Genomic DNA, 26,207 nt, shown 5'->3' with positions numbered 1-26,207 from the left:
AGGTCGGAGTTGATGAAAACACCACTCGACAATAATGTGTTAGGGAATTAATGTTTAAAGTAATAAATAAAGGTGTCATAATTGCACGGTGGTGAAAATGTCACGATTACACAGTTACATTGGATGGCAAATACCAAAGGAACAAGCTGGTTTTGTGAAAGGAAGAGGAACAAGAGAGCAGATCCTCAACATCCGCCAAGTGATCGAAAAAAGCCGAGAGTTCCTGACGCCAACAGTTTTATGCTTTATCGATTACAAAAAAGCTTTCGACTGCGTGAAGTGGGAACATCTGTGGAAAGTACTCATGGAGATGGGAGTCCCATCCCATTTGATAAAACTCATCCATGGACTTTATGCCCAAAGTAAGGCAATCGTAAGAATCAATGGCATAAACACTGCAAGCTTCCCCACTGAGAAAGGTGTAAGACAGGGATGCATACTCTCCCCTGACCTGTTTAACATCTATGGGGAATACATCATGCGCAGGGCTCTCTACGAATGGAATGGAGGAGTGTCCATTGGTGGCGTAAAGCTGTCCAATATACGATATGCGGACGACACAACACTTCTGGCCAAAGACCCAAAAGAGATGGTAGATCTCCTTAAACGAGTAGAGATTGAGAGCAAGGCACTGGGACTAGAGATTAACCAAAGCAAGACCAAGATCATGATCATAGATCGATCTAAGAAGTTTGGTGATCTCGGGAACTCACTGGAAGGTTTAGAGATAATAAACGAGTTCCAGTTCCTTGGATCTCAAATCAGCAATGAAGGAACTTGTGAAGGAGAGATTAGACGTCGTATCGCCATCGCCAAAAGTGCCATGTCTAAGCTAGACAAAATTTGGAAAGACCGGGGTGTGAGTAACAACACCAAGATGAAGCTTGTCAGGAGGTTGGTCCACTCCATTTTTCTCTATGCTGCTGAAACATGGACTATAAAAGCAGCAGAAAGGAGAAAAATTGATGCCTTCGAAATGTGGTGTTGGAGGCGCATGCTCCGAATTCCATGGACAGCTAGACGCACCAATGAGTCCATTCGCCAGGAACTACGCTTGGATGGCTTGTCTCTGGCCAATATCTGTACCCGACAGATTCTCCAGTTCTTTGGACACGTTGCGCGTGGCAACGAGGATAGCCTGGAACGACTAGTTGTGATCGGTAGCCTGGAGGGAAAGAGAGGGAGAGGAAGATCCCCCACACGATGGACCGATCAAATTAAGGCAGCAGCAGGCACCTCAGTGGTTGGAGCGCTACGTGCAGCGCAGTCAAGGGATAACTGGAGAAGAGTCATTGCTTCTGCAAGGGTCACAACCCTCAGCAATGAGGATTAAGACGGAGAAGAAGAAAATGTCATAAAGGATTTGAAATGTAATAATTGGGTTAGTATTTTTTTGTTAAATCTTTTTTGCAGTCTCCTAATAAAAGTTTAAAATCAAATTCACTATTCATTCAACGATCTTGTAAGCTCACGTTGCGATGAACACGTGTGGCATATATGTTTCTACCGTAATAATACAGACTTATTAAATAATTTTTATATATTTAGTAAATAGGAAACATCGAGATTATAAAGGACAACTTTAAATAAAGTGCCTAGAATAGTTCTTTTTAATAATTGTGAAGAATGGAATGTGACATACAAAATATTTAGTTCGGGCTTTGATATCGCCTAGAAGCTAATATTGTCCCAATAAATACAAATTCGCACAACTACATACAGAATTGTGAGTATTCCCAAATACATACAAAATGCAATTATGTATCGTAAATTTGCAATTTTTCCGAAATTGAGACAAAATTTGTTTAATACTATCTTTATATACTACTCCGAACAGTGAGCATTAATATTTCTCGGTAAATATGTAATTTATTTATTTTGCACAATGCGGACATTATTTATAAAATCTTGCGCAGCTAAGTGGGAAATATTATCTAAAAAAATCATAGTGAAATTAAATGCCCCTGTGTATCCAGTGTTACGAATATAGGATCATGACAGCATTACATATAATATAATTTATATGATAGAGTAGGAAGTTTTGGAAGTCATTGCAGATTCTACTAAAAAAAATTAAAAATATGTTTATAAGTTTTTGCAAAATTTTAACTAGTTGAAATGATAGCAAATTTTGTTAATTAATATAGATATTATGGATACGAAAATAATAAAAAGAGACTGAAACTGTGGACTGCCAAAAGGCAGCGAACGATGTCGCGTCACATAACAGACATCTCGAGTAAGGTTATTATTTTATGTTTCATACAAAACAAGGCAAAATCGTGAGTTTATATTTTCAGCGCTTACAATGTTTCGTAAACAACATAGATGGAGAAGTTTTTATTGGGATGGAAATACGGAAGTCTGAGTATTTACAGGCTTACGACCCGTCATTGGCTAGTTTAATTGATCACTTCATACGTGTAATATTCACCATTCTACGCATGATAGACAACCATATAAAACTTTTCAAAATTAGAGTAATATGGTTGTCAATCATGAGTAGAATGGTAAACATTACGGTGTAATGCAGTGACCAATTTAACAGGGGGTACACAGACTTTAAGTTCTCATCTAAAAAAAAGCTTCTTTATCTATGTTGAGATACCAATAAAATCTAAATCCAATATTTTTTAGAAAGGATTTAGATGAGCTCAAAACATTGTGGACATAATTTTACTTTTATTTTATCAAGGCTTCCAATCTGACAATGTCGGTTGCATTGAAACCCAGTGGCTGATAAAATAATAATAATAATAATAAAACCCTTATCCGCACCCCATTGGTGCATAGGGCACTGCGTCATATAAACGCAGTGTTATCTTGATCGTTTACGCATGAAGGAAAGGTGATCAGCCCTCCCCTTCAGGTACCAGTCCAGGGTAATATCGAATAAATATTACAGTGAAAAACTCAGTTATATTTATTTTACTCCCCTTGAGAATCGAACCCAGGACCTCCAGAATGGTAGCCGAGCGTGCTGACCATTACACTACGGAGGCGGACAAAACCAATAAAAACAGATAAAATAACTAAGTGGAAAATGTAAATAGTTTATCTTATTATAAATCCAGTTCCATTAAGAAATGTCAACCAATCTAAAACAAGTAAGATGTGAGGCATAGAGCTGCAAAATGGATTTCTCATCAAGCAATAGCTAAAAGACCGTCCGAGACAGATGTGCCATATACTTTGGGGCTCTTTTTTACAAGCAGATAACAAGTTAGCAGGTTATTTGTAAGCAGCAATATAGTATTGCATTTATTTTGAAAACTATTTTAAGCGTGACTATATCTGGATCACATATTCAATTTGAGAAAAATTTGCTGTGTGTATAATGTATACAGTCCATTCTTTATTCCAATCAAATATTAAAAAGTTTCAAGTATGATTTAACATAAGAACTTCAGCATTTGGCTAATGAAATTTGAGAATTTATAATTGTCACATTAATGCCAAAATTCATATATCGCTCACTCCTTTCAAGAACGTCATAAATCAAAAAACTTGATTTTTCAGGAGAACGTTTTTAAAGTTTAAAAATATAATACAATGTATTAAAAATAAATATCAAGCCACTTATTGAACTTTTTACTGTGCAACAGATTTTTTGAGGTAAAACCTAAAGGTTTTTTCTCCATTTGAAAAATATTTAGTATATTTAAAAAAATAATTAAACAATACCTTTTCTTTAAAATGCAAAAACAACACTTTCTGCCCTGTAGCGGGTAAATATTAAGTTGAAAATATGCCTCTTTTGCTGGGATATAGTACATTATCTGGGCGTTCCGAAAACATGCACAACTAAAAATTGTCAATTTTTGATTTATGACGTTCTTGAAAGGAGTGAGCGATATGTATATTGAACGAAAACAAATTCCGATTTGACGATTTTGGTAAGCAATGCTAGTCTTATTTTGAGTAACAATCTAAAGAATTCTATAAATAAAAAGCAAATTTTATATAACGCAAAATCAATATAATATGAATAAGTGCAAAATAATTAGGTCATCACTACTTTTGATCGTCTTAAATTCATGAAAGATTAGTCATCGTAATCATTTACCGTCATCATAATATGACTTCATAGTTAGCAAACAATTGTTTTGAAATCATAATAAGAACAATAAATTCAAATGATTTCATTCCTATAAAATCCTACAAAGGCAATATGAATATAAATAAATAAATCAACATTTATTTTGGCAGTAATGTGACCAAATTTTAAAAAAATCTCTGGAAAAACAGACTTACGTATCCCAAATTAAGTAAATGTTACTTGTTATTGAAGGCTACTGTCCCATCAACTTCTTCAACATAGAGATAAACTATTTTTCTTATTAAACATTAGTGATGCTTTTTTTCAGGCAGCTAAAGAGAGTTTTTACCAAAATTTTGAGACATAGAGGTCTGCCTTTCCAGAGAACAAGTATCGGTACGACAACCAAATTATCTTAACAATCATTTTGCAAATTGTAAAGAAAGATATTTAGAAAATGAACAAATTATATACCTAATAAAAAAATACATGTTACATTTTTGAGTTAACGTATTTCGGAAATTCAAGCCGCCTTGAGTTTTGCACGATTTTCTATTTCGGGCATTTTTAAAGATTTTTGTTGATAACGTATAAACATCCAGGGATCACAATAAGAGTGATTTTATTACAAATTTGTTCATGACAAAAATGGATGTTAAATGTCGCGTGTAAATCAAAAAGGTCAACACCACTGGGTGCATTTTTAATACAGCTCAAAGCTATGGTTTACCCTTTTTAATAATACCAAACTGATCTGAATAGCTTGTTTGGGTTATACATATGGCACGAAAAATTCAAACTTAAGGCCTCAAAATGTTGGATGATTCATCACATACATTTTCGCATGCATTATACTTAGACACAAGCATAAAAGGGTTTGATTCCTTCCTTTTTTTGATGGTTTAAAATTTGCATAGACATTTTTTTTAAGTATTATAAAGTGAAGAATAACATTTTTAATTTATACAACAAGAATATAATTTTTCAATGTAAAAAGCGGGAAAATAATTTTGTTTTTCTTTCCACATCGCTTTACTTTAAAACATTCAACATTTGGACACATTTCAATATCCACTGATATCCGAAAGGAGATGGCCAGCTGTGCACTGAAAATACTATTAGCATTGCGTAGTTCTCCGAAAATATTGTTTAAAATAATTCGGCTGTCATCGATACATACAATATATATGATCCCCGTTCAGAGAGAAAACAAAAATTTACTATTGCCCCAATCAACTTTTTACCTGCAGCACGCAATATCTAATGTTATCAAGAAGTTGCTACATAAATTTATAATAAATAAATAATAAAATAAATATTGCTACAGCATATATTTGAGAAAATTATAAACACACTGAACTCCCCATTAACACGGTAGATACATTCCATGCAATATCGTGAGAAAAACAAATATGTAAAAAAGTATACTGAAATAAAAATTAAAATATGGTACATGGTATAAAAATTTATTCAGGATATTTGCTTATTATATCTTAATTTTATTTAAATAATCAAAGGTAACAAAAATTATCACCTAGCCTCCTTCCGCATACCTTTCTGCTCATAGTACCGAGTAGTAAGTGCATGCTTAGAATATTGGAAATTCCAAATTACTTTTACGCATTGTCAAATGAATTTTCAACTCATTTAATTTTTTTGCACTGTTATTTAGAAATCGTGTAAAAAGGGAGTTCAGTTTATTACGTTTTTTATTTTGGTGTTTTATGTTACTGACTGAAAAAGGCTGCAATAGCATTTATTAGACTTCTGTCTGAACGGAAATATATTTTCTAATTTTATTAATCTCGTTAAATGTAATTCTTGTTCTCAACTGCTCCTTGTATTCTTCCTGTATTGTGGGATAATTTGGTACTAGGAGGGATTAGACCGGAGTAGCTGGAGGCATGAAGGGTCACCTGACCGTTCCGCTGGGTGAGCGCAGATGGGATCGGATATATCCCGTTCTATAGTCGATTAGTTCTCTTCGGGAGCTGCAAGTCCTGACGTGACGGCGCAATGACCACCTGGGAACATAACACATTCATCAGGGCTGGTTTTAATTGTAAAAACCAAATTTTAGCAACAAGTGTAGCAGAATTAGGCATTGTCTTAATTCAACACGAATCATGACACAATCATGACGCGATTGAGCAACAGGTGTCCTAATAGATAGCCCCCCCGAGTCCTTGTTCACGCGATATCTTTCCTTCGTCCCCGAAGATGCAACACGATTACCGCGCGGATCTCAATTAGGACACCTATTTGGCATCAATATGTTTGATCGGGCGTTTGTACAAACTTAGTTCGCACTAATAGATTATCAAACATTTACGTCACGCAATCACATCGCGCAAATGCCAATTAGGACACTTTTTCGAGATCTGTATGTTTGATGAGAATGTGCGATGATTGCGTAATCGCGTTGTATTAGGACAACGCCTTAACCTTTGACATTTGTGCATGACCGCGTATTTGCGTTATTCAATGCCCTACAGTCATGTATGGGACCACTGATTATGGTACATTTTGCAATTGGATTACACTGACTTATAATAAAGTTATTAGTATTTACGAATATTTCCAAAAAAAAATGCTCCGACTGTGGGCTACCTCTTTTGCGCATGGCATATGGGTGCTTAAAAATTAATCATCTATATAGTGCTTATTTTTCTTGACTATTTTATTACCATGCCAAAATAACTTTAATTTTTTTTTACAAAGAACCAACACCTTTGGTTGGGTAGTTTTTGATAATGAATCGTGTTTTTCCACCAATCAAATACATCAAAAACGTCATGTGATATATCTTGATTAAGGCAAGCACTGATATTTTAATGGATTTATTTTAAACATTGCTTCATAAAACACACAACTTCAATTATGCCTAAAATGAGATGGTTCAAAAACTTTATTTGTAAAATAATGCATTTTAAACATTTAAATTTTGTAGTCGTAAGAAAATACATTACAATACTAATTACTCACAACGATACGTGATTTAATGCTCAAATTCAATTTTAGTGCAAATTATGCAACAACATGAGAAATAAAGTAGCGGGATAAAAAGTACGTAAAATGATTACTTAGAAATTCGTGGAACAGTAATGAATACTTGGTGCTATTATACCTAGTATTTTACCTAGATTATTTCAAATAAAATTCAGGTTGGCATACATATGGGTTAAGAATACATACTTATAACAGTTGTTAATAACATTTGTTCTTCTTTTTCCAGCACCAAAATAGGTATCAGCAGAATTATTTGTTTGGTAAACCTTGACAGAGGCCTCATAGTCCAAACAAAATTAGTTTAAAAGGAGTATAAAAGACACTTAGTTATTTTATCTGTTTTTATTCGTTTTGTCCGCCTCCGTAGTGTATGGTCAGCACGCTCGGCTACCGTTCTGGAGGTCCCGGGTTCGATTCCCAAGGGGGGTAAAATAAATATAAGTGATTTTTTCACTGCAATATTTATTCAATATTACCCTGGACTGGTACCTGAAGCGGAGGGCTGATCACCTTTCCTTCATGTGTAAACGATCAAGATAACACTGCGTTTATATGACGCAGTGCCCTATGCACCATTGGGTGCGGATAAGGGTTTAAAAAAATAATAATAAAAGACAATATTGTATTCACCCTTATGAATCAAGGAATACATATTTCATTTGTTTAAAAAAAAGGACTTGTCATCACTGGTGTGTATTTCATATAGGCACAAAAGCTGCGCCTACCCTACCTTACCTATATACAATACAGGCGGACCTCAACTTTCACACATGATTGCTTCCTGAAAATGTTTACGAAAGTTAAATGTTCGAAAGAAGAGGGATGTAAAAATAAAAATAAAAAAATACGAAAAACTTACTAAGTACATACATATTGGATTAACATTTTATTTTTTTAATAAACTTTTCAAGAGTTAGTTGCGTTTTACTATTTTTTTCTTTTCTTCATAGAGAGTTCTGTAACTTGAATTACTATTATGGATCGCCTTGGGATATGCATTCTCCATTGGGATCATTTCTTCCATAATTTTTTGAAATGTCACGAGATGCGTTCATATTCTTTATTGTAATGGTCTTAATGATTTCTTCAGGTTCTTCTTCCTCACTTTCATTTTGTATTTTATTTTCATTACCTTGTCAGTCCATTGGAAATTCATTAGTCAAGGGTTTAAGAATAAGATTCAATCATCTCTTTAAAATATTCACTGTTAACGTCCAGGTTTACTTCGTTCATTAGCTAAACTATTTCAAATGTGATGGTTTCTGGAGTTTTATCAGAATTTCTGAAATCACCCATCACTTGTGGGCATAGTTGTCTCCATGAACTTTTCATTTTTTACTCTTTTATTTCAGCCCATGCATTTCCAATATTGTTATTCTGTTCCATTTTATAATTCAGAACGTACGAAACACTTTTCACAGTACGGACCTGGTTCATATGCATTTCATAGTGTAAAAGGGAAACAATTTCCAAAAAAGATTTTTTTAAATGTGCAAAATAGCGAATTGTGTAAAAATCGAATATGCGAAAGTTGAGGTCCGCCTGTAAATCAAATCAACATATAAAAATGGTAATTATTGTAAAGAGCTACAATATCGAGAGTTTAAGGGAACCCTACTCGCACTACAAACGCAGTCCTCTCCACGCTACTGCGTATCGGTGTTAAAAGCACAAAGTAAATTTACCTTGCTAACTTCACATACCTTTAAATGACAACATCGTTTCGCACAAAATAATGTATGTGCGAATGCACTGAAGTCAAGGAACTTTTAGTTTAACCTTTTAAACGCGTTAACTTTGTTCCTAAGAGACGCCCGTGCGCGGCGGTATTTCGCCGTTTTTTAAATGATTACTTTTATCATGTATTTAGTTAAGAAACGATTTATTTTCCTAAACAAAAACGTTCAATGGGATTCATTGTGCCTTTTTGGTACTCTATAATACACGTGTGTCACATTATTCTTGAAATATATCGTAATATAAACAAATTAGATCGTAACATAAATAAATCAAAGCACGCATCGTGTGTCACTCTTACCCACTGGCGATGCGTAGCGTCGAGAGTGAGACAGATATAGGGCATGATTATGGCGCGAACTAATTACCGACCGCAAGAAAAATCAGGGATCTGTTCTTTTATTTATCCTTGTGATGTTAAAAATTATTAGTCAGATATTTCAACAGATGTCATAAGGCCGAGGATTGACGTATTATTTTATCCAAAGTTCCACACCATGAAAAAATCCCTCCAAGTTGAACTGAGGTTCGAAACTTGGAGCAAAGTGAAAACACAAACGCTTATGTCAGCCGCGTATGGGGCATGTCTTGTAAAAACACAAACGGTTATGCGAGCCGCGTGGATCCGGTTAAGGCGCTGTATTTTGATACATTAAAAAAAAATGAACACCATCTATGGGCAAGTTTCTATATTGATTAGTACTACATAATTATCAAACGATACAATAAGTGACAATTTTTAAGGGCATAATTGAAAATGTTAACTAATGTCCCGGTGAAATTTTAAATAGCTTGAATTAAATTTCCTTCCGAAAATATTAAAACTAATATTTTTAGGCTTTACTACTTGTAGCAATATATGTAAATTCTTAAGTTTTTATACAATTACCTGTAATAACCACAGTGAAAATTTTGATAAAATATCAATCAGTCTTGGCTACACTGACGATTTAAAAAGTACTAAGATCCACTGTGTTTATATCACAATTTAATATTTTTAACATTCAATAATTTTAAAAAACTTACTCCTCAGATATAAATAAGTTTGCAAGAACTTGTGCGCCGATAGGTTTATAAATTTTTAAAACTAGTAAATTTAAAGATACATCTTTGTATTGTGACAGATTTAGATATTTAAAAATAAAATGCATGAAACAATTCTGGCTTGTCAAAATCATCACTCGCTTGGCAATTCTCGCATGGGTCACTCATAAACATGTCACATACTTTTGAATTTTTATACTTAATGATAAAAATAAAAAAAAAACTGCATACCTGTATCATTTCCCATTCCTGTTTATTAATGAATATAACACATCATATTGTGGTATATTTAAAATTTATCAATTTGATGTACTTACATAATAAATATGACAATATAACATTGGTAACATTTCCTATTTGTGCTATACAAATATTTAAAGAGTTAGACATTATTGATCCGGCTGCAATATTGTAATATAAAAATAATTGACTTTAGAATATTTATTGTCATTTATGTCTTATAAAATATACGTGCGATACTAGTTTTTTTTGTTTTCATATTATTTTCATATGTATTTTTTTTAAATAAGGTTATAATGAAGATTAAGATAAAAGATTAGGGCAACCCTTATCCAAAGTTGGAATATTAATAAGATCGTAACATTATTCTACCTATATTGATAAAATGTATAAAAATATAATTATTTAACCTTCATTTGGTCGCAGGGAGATGCTTAAACCTAAGCACAAGACTAAATTAAAGAAACGCATAGATGCTCAGTATGATCATAGATATTGAACAGGCCAGTCCGAGATCTGTTGATTAAATCTTGACGTTACATTAAAAAATATATAAACTAAAAAATTCTTGTTTGTCCGCCTCCATAGTGTAATGGTCAGCACGCTCGGCTACCTTTCTGGAGGTCCCGGGTTCGATTCCCAGGGGGGGGTCAAACAAATATCAGTAATTTTTTTACTCTAATATTTATTCGATATTACCCTGGACTGGTACCTGAAGCGGAGGGCTGATCACCTTTCCTTCATGTGTAAACGATCAAGATAACACTGCATTTATATGCAGTGCCCTATGCACCATTGGAGTGCGGATAAGGGTTTGAAGATGAGAAGAAGAAAATTCTACTTTCTGGATTCATATTGATAATCCAGAAACAGTTCACATTTTGAGAATACAAGCTGAATGTCACATTACAAAATAGTTCATCTCCTGCCAAAAGATTGCGGTCGGTACATCATCTGCGGTAAAGATGGAAGTTGACAGAAGTTCACAATGAGTCACGCCACTAAATGAAGGATAAGAGTCAACAGAAACCAGTTTCCAGAGTATGATAAATACATGATATTTTGATATTACAGATATTGCAGTAGCAAAGACGATACAACTGTATGATTACTTACTGGTGACGAGGTGTGGCGGAACTAAACTAGCTTGGGAATGGATCCTGAGCGGGCAGATGTATGTCTCGGTGGTGAAAGAACGCCGGCCTTGCAAATCCAAGGCGACCAATGGTTGGGGGAAAAACGGTATTGGTCAGTGAACAGGACAAAGCATCACCGCAATCTAACAAGGCCAAATCAAAACACAAAACTAAAAATGACTAAGCGGGCAACTAAAACATGATAAAGCAAGCTCTACGAGTAACAAAATTATATCTAGAAATCTTGTACGTGATTTGTTTGTGTTTAAAATGTATTTATGTTGACTGACATGGTGTTTATTTCATAGAATTCTCATTAAATTACAAACTCGATAAAGATATATCAAACACAGAATTTAAAATGTTATCATTTCAATGACTACTATCCAAACACCAGGTAGTTGCTCGGGGCCTCACGCTTCTAGGGACATCATGATGCTTATATTGTTTAAAAAAATTAATCTTTGACAATTTAGCTTGAATTTATTTTAGTCAATAAAGTAGAATAGAAGAAGAGAGACTTTTAAAAGTGTACTAAGTTCAAGGTAGAAACATTTCTTCCCCATACTGGCAAATTTAATATTTTTTTTCTCTTATTTTTAATTTATATTTTCAGCCTTGGGGGTGGGACAGCGACCGTTTGCGAGGGTAGTGCAGATAGGAGACCCCAAAGCACTGTTTCCCGTAGAGGTTATAATGCTGTTAAAACAACCCCAATTATTATAATATCATAAGTCAGAACATTATATATCAAATTAATCATTTTATTAAAAAAAAAAAAGAACTAATGTGACTGTTAAAGTTTACGTTATTAATAATCTAGCTAACTACAGATTTTTCACTCAGTATAAACTGATGTACAGGTAAATGAAATAAATTTTAATTACCGCGTAAATTTTCAAATAGGTTGTTATACAGACATTCAGTCAACATTAGTTAAGAAAAAAATAAAACATTAAGTAAACTCAAAATCTGTGTTTGATTTATTTCATTAAAGTTTTCAATGTATTTATGGGTGTATGAATGCTGGTTTTGCAAGTGTTCAAAATGTATAAGTGTTTATTATCAATTATTATTATTTTCAAATTATCTGTATAAAATTACTAGTTTTGAAAAATAAAAATACCTTTTTATTATTGAAAAACTTATTAGAGGAAGAATTTATTTGTATTATTTCGAGAAATAAAAATACTTTGTGTTCTGATCCACTCACATTTTTATTAACCAACTAGTTTCGGCAACAACCTGTAGCCCTCTTCAGGGTTACATTTATTACTGTAATAAATGTAACCCTGAAGAGGGCAACAGGTTGTTGCCGAAACTAGTTGGTTAATAAAAATGTGAGTGGATCAGAACACAAAGTATTTTTATTTCTCGAAATAATATATCAATATGATCCACAAAGTTAATGCTTTCAATATTCAAAACAGAATTTATTTATACTAAAATTACAGTAAAAATATGTAGCCATTAATAAATTTTATGATAATCCAATGACAAAAATATTTGACATTTAAAAAATTAACCCTTGTGAGCATTTAATTATGTATTTAGTTTTACATAATATATAATTTCAATCCTTCGAAATAATCCATGTTTTAATCAAACCATGTATACATATTATTTTATTTTATTACAAATGCCTTAAAATGTGATTAAAAATCAATGATCAGGAAGAAAGTAACATGAAATAACAAGTGAATAAATGTGTTATATCAAATAATTATATGTTTTTGATCAGTAATAAATCTATCTAAAATTAAAATGCAGTAAAATCCTGTTTAATGATTATTAAGACTTTAATTTTATACTGTTTTTTTTTATTCTAAAAACCACTAACTGCTCCAAAATTTAATAAAAAGTGGTTCTATCCCAAGTGTTAAATTTAGATTTTTTTTTTATTTTAACACGGAATTATAACAATACATTTAATTTAGACAAATTATGATTTTTTTCCTAATCTAAAAAAAACCCAATAATTTATTATAGACCTAAAATTCCTCCCAATCCCAAATCGATTTAGTGTGAAAATTTTGATTAGTAATGAAATAGTATCTAATGCTATCAATACAATTAATTTCTGCGTGAAATGTTATTTAAATTTTTTTCTCATCAATATTAAGATAAGAGAATAAAAAGTTACCCAAAACTGTAGAAAACCCTCTTTTACTATGCTCTAAAATTATCCCATTTCGAATTAGCACTTTGTCCATAGTAATGAATTCCTAGCATTAATCAGGGTATTACTGTACACATATACCAACAAAACTAGTAGTTTTATTATGTGTTTTAATGAAAACTAAAAATAAAAAAGTTAAATTATATGTTCATGCTTGACAATGATACAAAAAATAAAAGGCCTTCCGATGTAATCACATTAGTTTTCTAAATTATTAACTGTAATAATAAAAGAAATAATTATTTTGTCATCAATATACACATAAATATTTCAATATCTGGATTTTGAAAAGAGTATAGTACGAGTATATAGTCACTGTACAATTTCAAATGCAGTAATCTCCTGTTAAACATTGCTTTCGACATTTCAATATCAATTTTCAATTTTCAATTTATTCAACAAAAAAATAATATATACATAACAAACAATATTCAAGGCGTATACATTAAAAGTAAGCAAGAAGACTTAAAGGTGTAGAAGAATCCCGCTTCGGAAAACTCCTTCGGACACATGGAACAGATCAATATCCAATGTGATATTGTTCAACATAGCGGTAGCTCTTCCTACAGGCATAACCATCGGCAGGCTGATCCTGTGTATAGGAATGTGAAACAATCTATGTCGACGCTGTCTTAGGTAACTATCGGGAACATACAGACCAATGTTCTGGATAATTTCAGGATTATCGATCATACCGCGCAACAATCGATAAAAATGCGTAATCAAATACGCATTCCTTCTAGTCTTTAAACTATTGTAGCCAAGCATACCCTGGAGAAACTGGGTCGGGTAGAGCCAAGGATAATAGCCGTACTCTCTCATGTAGAGATAACTTTGGACTTTCTCTACCATAAGAGAGTACTTAAGCTCGTGTGGCCCCCAAATCATCGAGCCACTCTCGAGTCTACTTCGCACCAAGGAGTTATAAAGAGTTCTCTGCACGCGGGTATTTTCGAAAACCCTGGCAGTACGCAGAACAAATCCAAGCATTTTCAATGCATTACCACTGACTGCCTCTATGTGATCGTGAAATGTCAGGGTGCTCACAAATCTAACGCCCAGATCCCTAACATTCGATGCTCGCATCATCAGAAACATCATTAAAAATAAAAGATATATATTTTCATTCACAATAAAACAGCACCTTCTTTGAATTTGCTATTTTGTGACTTATTTTTTAAAATGTTAAATTTCTTCACATGTATTGAATAAAATAGACTTTTCCAAATACTTCCCATTGTTTTTTTGTTACATTTTTCTATACCATAGATAAAAATCGTCTAATCATTGCAAATGTAATGTTGAAAGATTCACAATTATGCGCTGTTTATATGCTTCTACTGTCTGAAATACCACACTACCTTTAAAAAAATATTTTTCTTATATGTAATTCTGTGGTTGCACAATCAATGGCCATAAATAGTTTTTTTTTTTTTTTCAAATAAGAAAATCAAAACAGAGAGTAAGGAAGAGGTATGAATCAATCTTTTGTTTAACTTGGTAATATGCATAGTATTTTTATAATTAAGTAGCTTTTTTTCTAAATTACTAAAAAATTAAAACATTAGTCTTTATTTTTAAATTTACTTTAGTCAATATTATCAAATTGAAAAATGAGAACCTTCGGATTAGTAGCAATTTTGTTGACAAGAAATTACTGTAGTTGAACAATTGATTTTGTATATCACTGAATATTATATTTTATTTATTCAATTTTTTTAACTGCATTTTTTAAAAGAAAAACTACTGTAAAATAATCACAATAAAAGTATTAATTTTGGTTTAAAAATATGTTAAATTTTGAGCCATTTAAACATTGAATTTACAAACAATCATAACCGAAATATGTTCAATGTTATCTCACCTTGCACTGTGGCTCAACATGATGATATTTCTGGAACAATTTATTTTCAGAATGGAGTTGAAAATAAACGAGAATAGAAATAATGTTAGTGTTGTATGGTTCATGTCAAAGGGATGATGAACATTACTAGAGCTGGGATATTCCGGGAACTGACAATCTAGGGTCAATGCACGTCATGCAAACACATTGTCAAACAATTTCTTTTGTCAAAGTTGCACTCACACCATCCACAATTGAGCAATAATAAAAAATGCATCTTAAATTTTTATCTACTCAGGCATGATTGCTAGATTGTAGTATATTAAGTCTGGTTAAATGGAAAAGAAAAAAAAAATCACGCACACATTTCTAATATGAATAATTTCACATCGCTTTTGGACCGATGAAAAGTCTATGAAACAACTATGTAGTTGAAAAAAAAAACTAAATGCTAAATGACAGCAGCTATCAAGAAGCATGCTGTCCACCATAAGCAGTCAAAAAAAGCCGTTTTAACCCGGTAAAAACACCTGTCACAGGTATATCCAAAAGCATGAGCGTATTCAAAAGCAATGTGTTAAAATTTCAAAGCAATTGGCGAAAATGAAGATTTAATATTTTGAACCAACAGACATCATTAATTAAGAATAAAATATTTTTCAATCTAATGGAATTTTGGATGCTGTGATAAATTCAAGAATTCTTTTTTTTTTTTTTTTTTTTAAAAACAATCGAATCCTAATGACAAGTGGGTGAGAATATCAGTTTGTAGTATACAAAACTGATCATCATAAGTGTTATTAGAAAAAATCAACCAACTCTAGTAATATCAACCATCATTTTGTGTACAATAAACAGATAAAGGTAACTTTTATGATGCATGTCTGATATGTAATATGTTAAGAAATACCATAAACTCGTAAGTTTAAATAATTCAATAAAGCCGAAAGACATTACAAAAAGAAAATGATTCATAACTTTTGAAAAACAAATTTAAAACGTTTTCAATATAAATTTATGAATAAATTATTTTAGCTTTTGAAAAGTAGAATATGAGGAAGTATGAATGTTTTTTGCAGATATTAAAGCCGCATTTTGCGTCGATAATAAGATCTTCAAAATCTCAAAGCAAAACAATTTTTGACATTCTGAATTTCAACAAATGGGAGAGTATGTTGTGGATTGAGGCGTCATATAAAGATCAGATAATGTAATCCAAAATTATTGTTTTTAATGAGCATATACCAACTCTACATAATATTCTGTGCAGTTTACACAACTCACGTGGATCTAAATATTCAAACTAGGCTATTATATACAACATGGGCAATATTCAACACATGATATGGGACAAAACTCGGGAGATTTGTGTGAATGTAGTAGTATATTTCTGCATATTAAAATTATAAACAATTGAAATACATATTATTCATGGGCATTCGTTGTCTATAGTCCTGACACAGTGTCTATAGCGAGGGCTCAGCTCAGATTGGTGGGGCATGTCATTCGTATGGATGACTCGCGCCTGCCCAAAGCTATTTTGTTTGGTGAGCTTCTCGAAGGAAGACGAAAGCAAAGAGGGCAGTACAGGAGGTACAAGGATCAACTGAACACCACAATAAGGTTGGCAGGGATTGATGATGACTGGGTGTCGCTGGCTAGAGACAGAGATGGATAGAAAGCACCGTAAACGGTGTTCACGAGGTCTCTGCGCGCGGCTACCGGCACAACAGAAGTGACGAGGACACGGAGTGAGCAGTGTATGCTGCAATTATTAAGTTCAAAATTGGCATGTTCAGTCACATGCGCACTCATAGATAGCCCTACATGCTGAAGACAGTTCTCGGGCGAGAGTTGGAAGCTATTACTCATAAGCATGACAAAAATGCATTTTAATAATTATCAATAAAAATATATTAACTGAGCCCTCAAAGATACTTGTGGGAATCGCCAGAATAAACGAGGAGGACATTGATAAAATAAGTACTTTTGAAAATGTGTGTACTGCATTTGTTCTATGGTTTGCGATATTTATTATTGCTAGGAAAAACTTACCTAAGCAGTCTTGTGATATAATCTGGCCAATTTTCCGGGAACATGACCAAGAAAAATCCAACAGCTATGAGAATTATCCCTGCCAGCTTCATGCCGGCGAAATTAGCACCATATAATACCACATCCAATGCTAGAAATATATAAATAAATATCAGAAGATCCATGAATCACTAAAACACAGGCAGATAGATATGTATGTTCAAAATGGAATTAAATAAATTGTACTAGAAAATTAAATTAAAAATACATTTTACATAATGGTATTTTATTACATGAAATAAGATGTGAAATCCCAATATTATCGTTATCATTTTTGACCGATTTATCCATTGCAAATAAGGATATTAAAACATATTATACATATATATATATATATATATATATATATATATATATATATATATATATATATATATATATATATATATATATATATATATATACATACATATATATATATATATATATATATATATATATATATATATATATATATATATAAAATATATATATATATATATATATATATATATATATATAAAAGAAAAAGTAATCAGTAGAGGAGAACATCTATATTTCTGCTTCAAATCATGTAAAAACTTGAGCTTTATAAATCACAGCAATATACAAGTCTTTTTAGATACTCTAATGAAAATTAGCCTACTTTTTCAGTTGAAAAAACAAAACAAAAACTCTTAAAAGTACATGATCAAAAAAAAATGAAGGATTAAATATGATATATAATATACTCAGTGGAAAAATACTTTCCCACTAATTTTTTTTCCAAACTTTAAAGGGTATTTTACCTGCCGATACAGGAACAGCTGTGATAAGGCCCAGGGTGATAAATAGATCGTAGGTTACTGCTTTACCAAAATGACTGAGCAAATTAAAAGCTGCAAAAAAAATCTATTTAAATATCAGAAATCTAGAAGTATGAAATTATACTGTCAATTTAAATATCAGAAACGTATGAAAAAATGACGTGCAAATGAAAGAGTTTCTGCTCAATAAAAAAAAAGCTTCTCTTATCTCATCAACGATGTCTCAAGTGAAATTCTAGTTGATTCAAACAGGTTGTTTCGAAATTAATCAATATAATTAGAAATTCCAAGAATTTGAGTAGTGTGGTTGTCAATCATGGGTAGAATTGGTGAATGTTACACGTGTGCAAAGTGATCACTTAAACTATGAAATTCCTGGTATACCGTGATTACTTTCAGATTTGATATTTTTATAGTACATTTTAAGCTGAGAAATTCCAGGTTTAATGTGATTACTTTGAGATTTGATATTTTTATAGTACATTTTAAGCATTTTATAGTACGTTTCTTTGTAAAGGAAATTTATGCAACCCTGTCATTAAAAAACGGGCACTTGTTACCGAGAAACATTCCACTGGCTGCCAGTAAAATAGGCCAAGAGAGCCTCTCCCACGACAGGGTCTCCACTCCGGTGAGGTACAAGGTGAGACAAAGCGGCCACATTAGCCAAGCGTTCAGCAGTCCCATGATAGAGAAGAAAAGAGACACCTGACCGTAAGTTGCATCTCCAATAACCTTCCGGAAAAGGACCTGAAACAAATACAAATTTATAATTAAAATGTAACTTTTTTTAAAAATCAGTATAAATATTTTATTATAACTTAATTATAATGTCTACCGGTTTCGAAGCTAACCGCTTTTTTATCAAGAATGATTAATTTCATTAATTGATTCGGCAGTCACTTTGTGGTAAAATCTATCCATTTTTAATTAATATTTTACTTAGTTAATACCACTATTTCTTAAAATCTACTGTGACAAGTGTTTCGATGCATTCCGCATCATTTTCAAACACCGTATGTCGTCTCACAGTAGAAACAGTGTCAAGTGTCACAGTAGATTTTAAGAAATAGTGGTATTTACTAAGTAAAACATTAATTAAAAAAATAATGATTAATACTAAAACACTATCTACTTAACAAAATTCTAAATATTTTGACGGTTAGGGAAAGAAGCTTGGGCAGATCTTGGGAGATCTATTTATTATATGTATATGCATTTGACTATTATTTAGTGAATGTTCTCTCTTTACGGCAACATGAGAAAAGAATTGTACTTAAAAATTTAACCTGTCATATGGCCTACAACTTTACACAATTCACAAACTCTGCATCATTTTACCACATAAAGTGTGGATAGCTACCTTAAAAGATATTTTGAAAAGAGACAAATGAGTACATTATTTTTCAACTTTTTAGTTTGAAATGTTACCTTATAAACTGCATACCCCGCAGCTGCTGATGTTGCCATGACTACCCCGCCGAGAGTGGGACTGCTGGTGATACCATCCATATACGCTAACAATGCTATGCCGGTGTCACACAAAATAACGGCAACAATCTGTAGATGAAAATAATAGTTTTTTATCTATGGTTTACTTGGTAAATACCAATAATGAAATAGTGGTACAGTGAAACCTCTCATAAAGAGCTTAATTTGTTCCAGAATCTTACTAGTTAAGATAAATATTTTTTGTTCTGACTGGCACGGAAGTCCCAGCTCACAAGAGAATGTCGTGTAAAAGAGACGCTCTTTCTCTGCAACTTGTTATGCAAAATGTCGCTCCTTAAGGTGGAGACTGACCGGAGCATTTCGTCGTAACATAACGTCATAACATCGCTTGCGGCGAGCATCACCGAGCATCCGAAACTATGGATGGAGCGCTCGGCTCGGTGTACTGACTGCCTGAATGCTCGCATCGTAACGTGTTCTTACGTTACCACGAAATGCTCCGATCTATTATATAATATTAAATTGATGGATTAGATCTATAATATTAAATTGATAAAAATTTTAAAAACTCACCCTGACACCCACAAATTGTTCGTGAAGGATTACCCAGGAGAGCATATAGACGCAGGAGACATTTGTTGCAAATAGAGCCATAGCATCTGTAGCCAGGAGAATGCGCAGCGAATGCAAGTACATGTAATTAGTGGCTACCCATAACAGACAGAATAGACTGCATCTTGTCAAGAAACGTGCTGAAAAGAGACATTTTCAATCAATTTTTTTTCTTTACAAACAATGTATTTGGAATTCTCATTTTATCAACATTTATTTGTTGAAATTGCGTTGTCTGATAATAAATATATTGAAGTCCTACCTGCAGTAAATCCCTTATCTCGGAAGTTTCGAAGGCTCTCCGATATTATTTCACTCGGAGAATCACACCTATTCTTAATCATCCTCCCGATAACGTAGATGGGGAAGAAAAGTATACTGAAGTTGGTACAGAACCAGGTAGTGAAAAATGGTGCATTGTAAGGACTCTGTAAAAGTAGTATTAGAAGTTCATTAATATTTTTTTACATATTATTATTAACTCTAATGTATGGAGGTGAAACATGGAGTTGGCAAAAGAAGGATGAAAGTAGACTGAATGCAGTCAAAATGCGATCTCTCAGAAGAATGTGCGACAAAACGATGTATGATAGATGTTCGAATAGTGAAATAAGGAAGGAATGCAAAGCTGAGATAAGCATTATCGATAAAATTAAGAAAGGTGTGTTGAGATGGTTTGGACATGTAGAGCGAATGAGTGGGGAAAGAACGGTAAAACAAATTGATGAGGCGAATGTAATTGGGAAAAGAAGCAGAGGAAGACCGAGAAAAACATGGCACAATAAGGTATGCCAAATACTTGAAAGTGGTCAGGTTAGGAGTCGTAACAATCGGCGTTTATGTATGAGGAGATGCATGAATGTGGAAGAGGCGAAGAATGTTTGCAAAGACAGAGTGGTGTGGTGTTCTATTCTCTCTGCCTACCCCTGCGGAGAAGCGGCGTAATGGTTAGTTAGTTTTTTTTTTATATTATTGATCCAAGATCAATGTTTACACTCTCTTTATCATTCATCGTTCAATTAAAGTTTTATATATGTATTTATAATTTTATTTATATGTAGACTCACATATTGCAGCGGATGTGGATTACTGTTGTATACAGACTGATTCTTATTCTCAGGAATCCCCAGACTGCGAGATGTTATAAGCCGTAAGTACAAATATTTAATGCAGTGAGTGGACCCCACCCATGAAGCCGTCAGCAAAACAGTCACACATATACCAAAGTACATCTGAAAATGACAAACATGATACATATATTATTATATTTATAGATTAGGCGTTTAATTTGTAGAATTCCATTTTAATTTAAATATTGAATATTAAAATCAAACATTGATATTTAGAGTCTACTTAATTGTATTTAATTATTAAAAACACATAAAAATCAAATTTGTGTCATTTTCAGGTTTAAAATACCATAACAAGGCTAAACAATTGTCACAAATTTTATGTGTTTTAAATAATTAAATGCAATTTGGTGGACTCAAAAATCAGTGTTTATTTTTAATATTTAATATATAATGCATTTATATTAGTATAAATGATCGCATTGTAGATATTTACGGTATTTTACGGACTATAATTTTTTTTCATAAAATTTGCCTCCAAAATTTAGGTGCGTCTTATACTCTTTATTAATATAAAAATGTTTAGTGTTTGATTTAAAATTCCCACCAGTCTTAAAAAAGGCCATATATTCGATGGCTCGGGAAACCTATCTCTATCTGGCAATATTGTAGTGATGGGAATCGTACAATAAAAAATGTAATCCACCACACAACAGGACACGTACATTTGTAGCGTGTAAAAACACCCTACAATTGTGTAAAGTGATGTTTTTTGAGGCGAATACCTCCCCTCCCCATCACTCTGACAAGGATTCCACGAGAGCCCCTAAATTCAGAGGATTTTAAAGGCCAGTTAAGTTTTATAAACTAAGATATTCTTTTAGTCTGACTTGCAATTTAATAATTAAAGTACCGGGGCTACTTGAACTTTGATGTGTTACTTGAGCCCAGTACAAAAAAAAATATTTAGATCTGTATTTGGTCTACAATAATGAATGTATCGACATTGGTGACACTTATTGTCACAATATTAGACCAAATACAGATTTAAATATTTTTGTTTGTACTGGGCTCAAGTAATACATCAAAGTTCAAGTAGCCCCATTCTACGGTACCTAGTAGAAATGTAATTTTATTTAAAAATTGCTTAAAAATAAAGGTATGTCTTGTAGTCCTTAGTACCTTAATTTTCATTTCAAATCCGCACCCGATAGTGCATAGGGCAGGGCATCATATAAATGCAGTGTTATCTTATTCGTTAGCACATGAAGAAAAGTTGATCATCTCTCCGCTTCAGGTACCAGTCCAGGGTAATATTGAATAAATACTAGAGTGAAAAATCACTGATATATATTTGACCCCCCCCTGGAAATCAAACCCGGGACCTAAAGTACGGTAGCCGAGCGTGTTGACCATTACACTACAAAGGCAACATCTTATAGTCCATAAAATACGGTATATTTTGAGTGTGTACAAATCTTTATTGCATATGCAGGTTTTCACTCTACTTAGGAGGTATTACTTATACATTTCTCATATCGCTCACTCCTTTCAAGAACCTCATAAATCAAAAAACTTGATTTTTCAGTAGAAAGTTTTTAAAGTTTAAAAATATAATACAATGTATGAAAAATATATATCAAGCCATTTACTGAACTTTTGACTGTGCAACAGATCTTTTTAAGTAAAACCTGAAGGTTTTTTCTCCATTTGAAAAATATATAGTTATAATCTTAAAAAAATAATTAAACAATAACTTTTCTTTCAAAATGCAAAAACAACACTTTCTGCCCTGTAGCGGGTAAATATTAAGTTAAAAATATGCCTCTTTTGCTGGGACATAGTACATTTTTTGGGCATTCCGAAAACATGCACAACTGAAAATTGACAATTTTTGATTTATGACGTTCTTGAAAGGAGTGAGCGATATGCTAGTAAAGAAATACTTACTTTCTGAGCCAGTTCTGAACAGCACGACTTCCTGCATAGCTGGAACTGATGCCGGATTCCGCCATTTCCACCGGATTGGTCGGGCACATCGGTCTGACACTCGCTCGCATCATGTTGGCTACTCGCAACTATGACAAAAATACAATATAAAATAAAAACTTCATGTGAGATTCTCTTCATACTTTTATCTCAAATGGATAATTTATCATTTTGATGTTTTATGAACATTTTAAAATTTTCATTATAAACATTTTAAAATTTTCATAAAATTAACTCTTGATCATTCAACCATTCCTTTATTTTGCCTTTGTTCCATATTTTATTTTAACCTCTAACATCCGTCAGCAACAAGTCAAAAATGTTCGGAACGATATATTGCAGTATTCGACTCCCATATTTATTGTTAATTCTTGGGACTATGAAACCGCCGCTGTGTGTAAATCGTGTATTATGGTTGTGTACTAAAATTTAACTCTGCAATAATGCGTTTGCACATTTAAACCATCACAAACTAATATTATTGCTTCTTATGCTTTGACGTAGCAATATTGAACATAAATTTTTGGTTAAACAAATTCACCGTATTGTTTATGAACCTGTAAAAAATATCCATGAATAATAAATTATGGACTCATTCAACTTCAAGGATACAACTGACTAGTGAAGTTAGACAAATTGGAAACGGCCTGAGATACAATCTAATTTCATTGGTCAATTCACAGAAATCGCATTTGCTTTGACAACTTGCTAGTTGGATTGCACAATTAGTGAAAAACAATTTAGTATCCAAATTAAGACTTCTCAAACGACACACTTGTTTAGAAATTCCAGTATTGTAAAAATTTTAAATTATATTACTTAAAATATATATTCTCAAATAGTGATGATTCAACAGTGTCCATTACATTTCTTGTAAAAAATGAGAATCAAACGGTGATATAGTATTAATGGAAAAACGTATTTTAGGATTAAACGTATTATATGCATAAATTTTACCTGAATCTGCGTGATGTATTTGAGCAATATTTGCAAAAGGTCCATTTATTCTGCCATCCGAATCGCTGGTGACGACTACCGACGGTGCTCTCACTCGTTTAGGATTAAAAATAGTTGGAATATCACCATCTCGCGTCATTTTTAAGAATATATATATTTAATGACAGAAAAAAGAACCATAATGCAAACACTTTACGATATTAATGAATGCATGAAGGCAAAACGTTATGTCCAGTTTACATTATTTTTAACAATTTTATGACAGTATAGAACGACATTTCATTTACAAATCTAAACTAGATCAGTAATAAATTGTAACACTGATAAAAGGGGTAAAATACGAGAAATCATCTATCTGTCAAAATTTTCCGCTGTTCGTTTCGTACTTTTTTTACTCATTTACAAGAGGTAAAATTTTAAAGAATTTTTCTATGGTTAGTCGCTATTTAGGACACAATATAGATTGCTGCAAAATAATCGATACGGTACCTACCCATATATTTATTTAATACCCACGTAAAATATTCAAATAATGTAATAAATCATTCGATTTCAACACAATCGCAACGTTTATTTTTTTTAAATATTAGCAAACTTATAAGAAATTTACTTTTATAAAAACAGGATGTAGACCTCTTCTATTTCTTTCTAAACTTCTCTAGTGTGAGCTTTTTCAACCCGCAATGGGGACAATGTTACCATTTTTTTTAGGCCAGTCTATTCCCCTTTTCGTGTCCCATGGTCTCCACTGCAAAACTTTTTATGTCCATCTGTCCATTCCTTGTCTCGCAACATTACCCGCCCATTGCCATATTAAGGTGGAGACTGACCGGAGCTTTTCATCGTAACATAACGTCGTAACATCGCTCGCAGCGAGCATCACCGAGCATCCGAAACTATGGATGGAGCACTCGGCTCGGTGTACTGACTGCCTAAATGCTCGCATCGTAACGTGTTGTTACGTTACGACGAAATGCTCCGATTAGTCTCCACCTTTAGTTTGGCAACACGCTCTTTTACATCGACGTCCGGCGTCTGATTTCTTCGTTTCTAATATTATTTCTCAGACTTAAACCTAGGATTTGTCTCTTCATAGACCGCTGTCCACATTTTAATTTACGTATGGTCCCCGCTGTTAAGGCAATAGTTTCCAGACCATACGTAAGCACAGGGAGGATAAATGTTTTGAGTACTTTTTTTTTAAGATTTGGAAATAACATTATTCAAAGACATGATTGGGTTTTCCAAAAGCTGCCCAACCTAGTCCATTTTTTTCTGGGTGTAGCTGCTGTCTGATTTTCCTTCTCTTATTTGATCTTATGTACGAGATACAGATAGTTTTATTCTTCAACAGCTTCAATTTTCTTATTATTAATTGTGATACTGCTATTGGATAGACTCATGATTTTGTTTTTATTTATATTCATCTGAAAAAAATTAGGGAGGCATCATGGAGCTCTTTTACCATGATATGAAGATCTTCTGGATCCTCACTGATGTCATCTGTGAAGCGGAAGTGACTCAAATATGTTCCATTTATCTTTATATGTACCTTTTTCCGTTTAACGTTTTAAAGATGCTTTCTAGAGCCAATGTTTAGAAGTTTGGGTAATGTGATCACCTCGTCTAACACCTCTTTTATATTGATTTTATCCGCATTTGTGTCATCATTAATTTTTAGATTCAATGTAGCATGGAATAAGGAATACAACAAATGGTGTTTTGAACAGAGTAATTGCAAATAAAAGAATATCCATGGAAGCCAAACTGGCGGTTCACAAAGGAGTGTGCTGGTACCGACACTGATGTATGGAAGCGAAACATGGAACTGGCAAAGGATGGATGAAAGCAGATTGAGTGCCGTTGAAATGCGTTCCCTCAGACCAATATGTGAAAAATTAAAAATGAAGATATTAGAAACGTATGTAAGGCTGAACTAGGGATACTTGATAAGATTAAGAAGAGTTCTTTAAAGTAGTATGGACATGTGGAGCAAATGAATAATGAAAGAATGACTAAGA

At 32.8% G+C, this 26,207-nt stretch overlaps 1 protein-coding gene across 2 annotated transcripts; it reads right to left on the bottom strand.

Moving 5' to 3' along the window:
* Positions 1-5,852: 5,852 nt before the first annotated feature.
* On the bottom strand, positions 5,853-24,594 carry LOC148302110 (solute carrier family 35 member F3-like). Of its 2 annotated transcripts, XM_088272154.1 has the most exons (11): positions 24,187-24,589; positions 23,191-23,318; positions 21,238-21,402; positions 20,433-20,598; positions 20,132-20,310; positions 19,538-19,666; positions 18,667-18,856; positions 18,089-18,178; positions 17,283-17,412; positions 15,249-15,278; positions 11,212-11,272 (listed from the first exon to the last, which is right to left on the bottom strand). In XM_088272154.1, the coding sequence occupies exons 1-11, from the start codon at positions 24,323-24,325 to the stop codon at positions 11,212-11,214; spliced, it is 1,407 nt and encodes a 468-aa protein (XP_088128280.1). In that variant the 5' UTR covers positions 24,326-24,589. The 2 variants fall into 2 exon arrangements, with proteins under 2 accessions (XP_088128279.1, XP_088128280.1); XM_088272153.1 differs by lacking the exons at positions 11,212-11,272; positions 15,249-15,278 and adding an exon at positions 5,853-6,063 and having other exon boundaries at positions 24,187-24,594.
* Positions 24,595-26,207: the final 1,613 nt, after the last annotated feature.

This window comes from Brachycentrus maculatus, unplaced genomic scaffold, assembly GCF_059751285.1.
Source record: "Brachycentrus maculatus isolate JH-2025_06_01 unplaced genomic scaffold, ASM5975128v1 h1tg000477l, whole genome shotgun sequence".
NCBI classification, from domain to species: domain Eukaryota; kingdom Metazoa; phylum Arthropoda; class Insecta; order Trichoptera; family Brachycentridae; genus Brachycentrus; species Brachycentrus maculatus.
This window is presented reverse-complemented; position numbering and strand designations above follow the sequence as displayed.

What these genes read in the sequence shown, in the direction of transcription:
- LOC148302110 (XM_088272153.1), bottom strand. Translation starts at nt 24,325, where the DNA reads ATGACGCGAGATGGTGATATTCCAACTATTTTTAATCCTAAACGAGTG. An exon ending in AGCCAGTGGAATGTTTCTCG is followed by an intron (nt 18,179 to 18,666) that starts GTAACAAGTGCC and finishes TTTTTTTTGCAG; the next exon opens with CTTTTAATTTGCTCAGTCAT. An exon ending in TATATCACAAGACTGCTTAG is followed by an intron (nt 6,064 to 17,282) that starts GTAAGTTTTTCC and finishes TTATGTTCCCAG; the next exon opens with GTGGTCATTGCGCCGTCACG.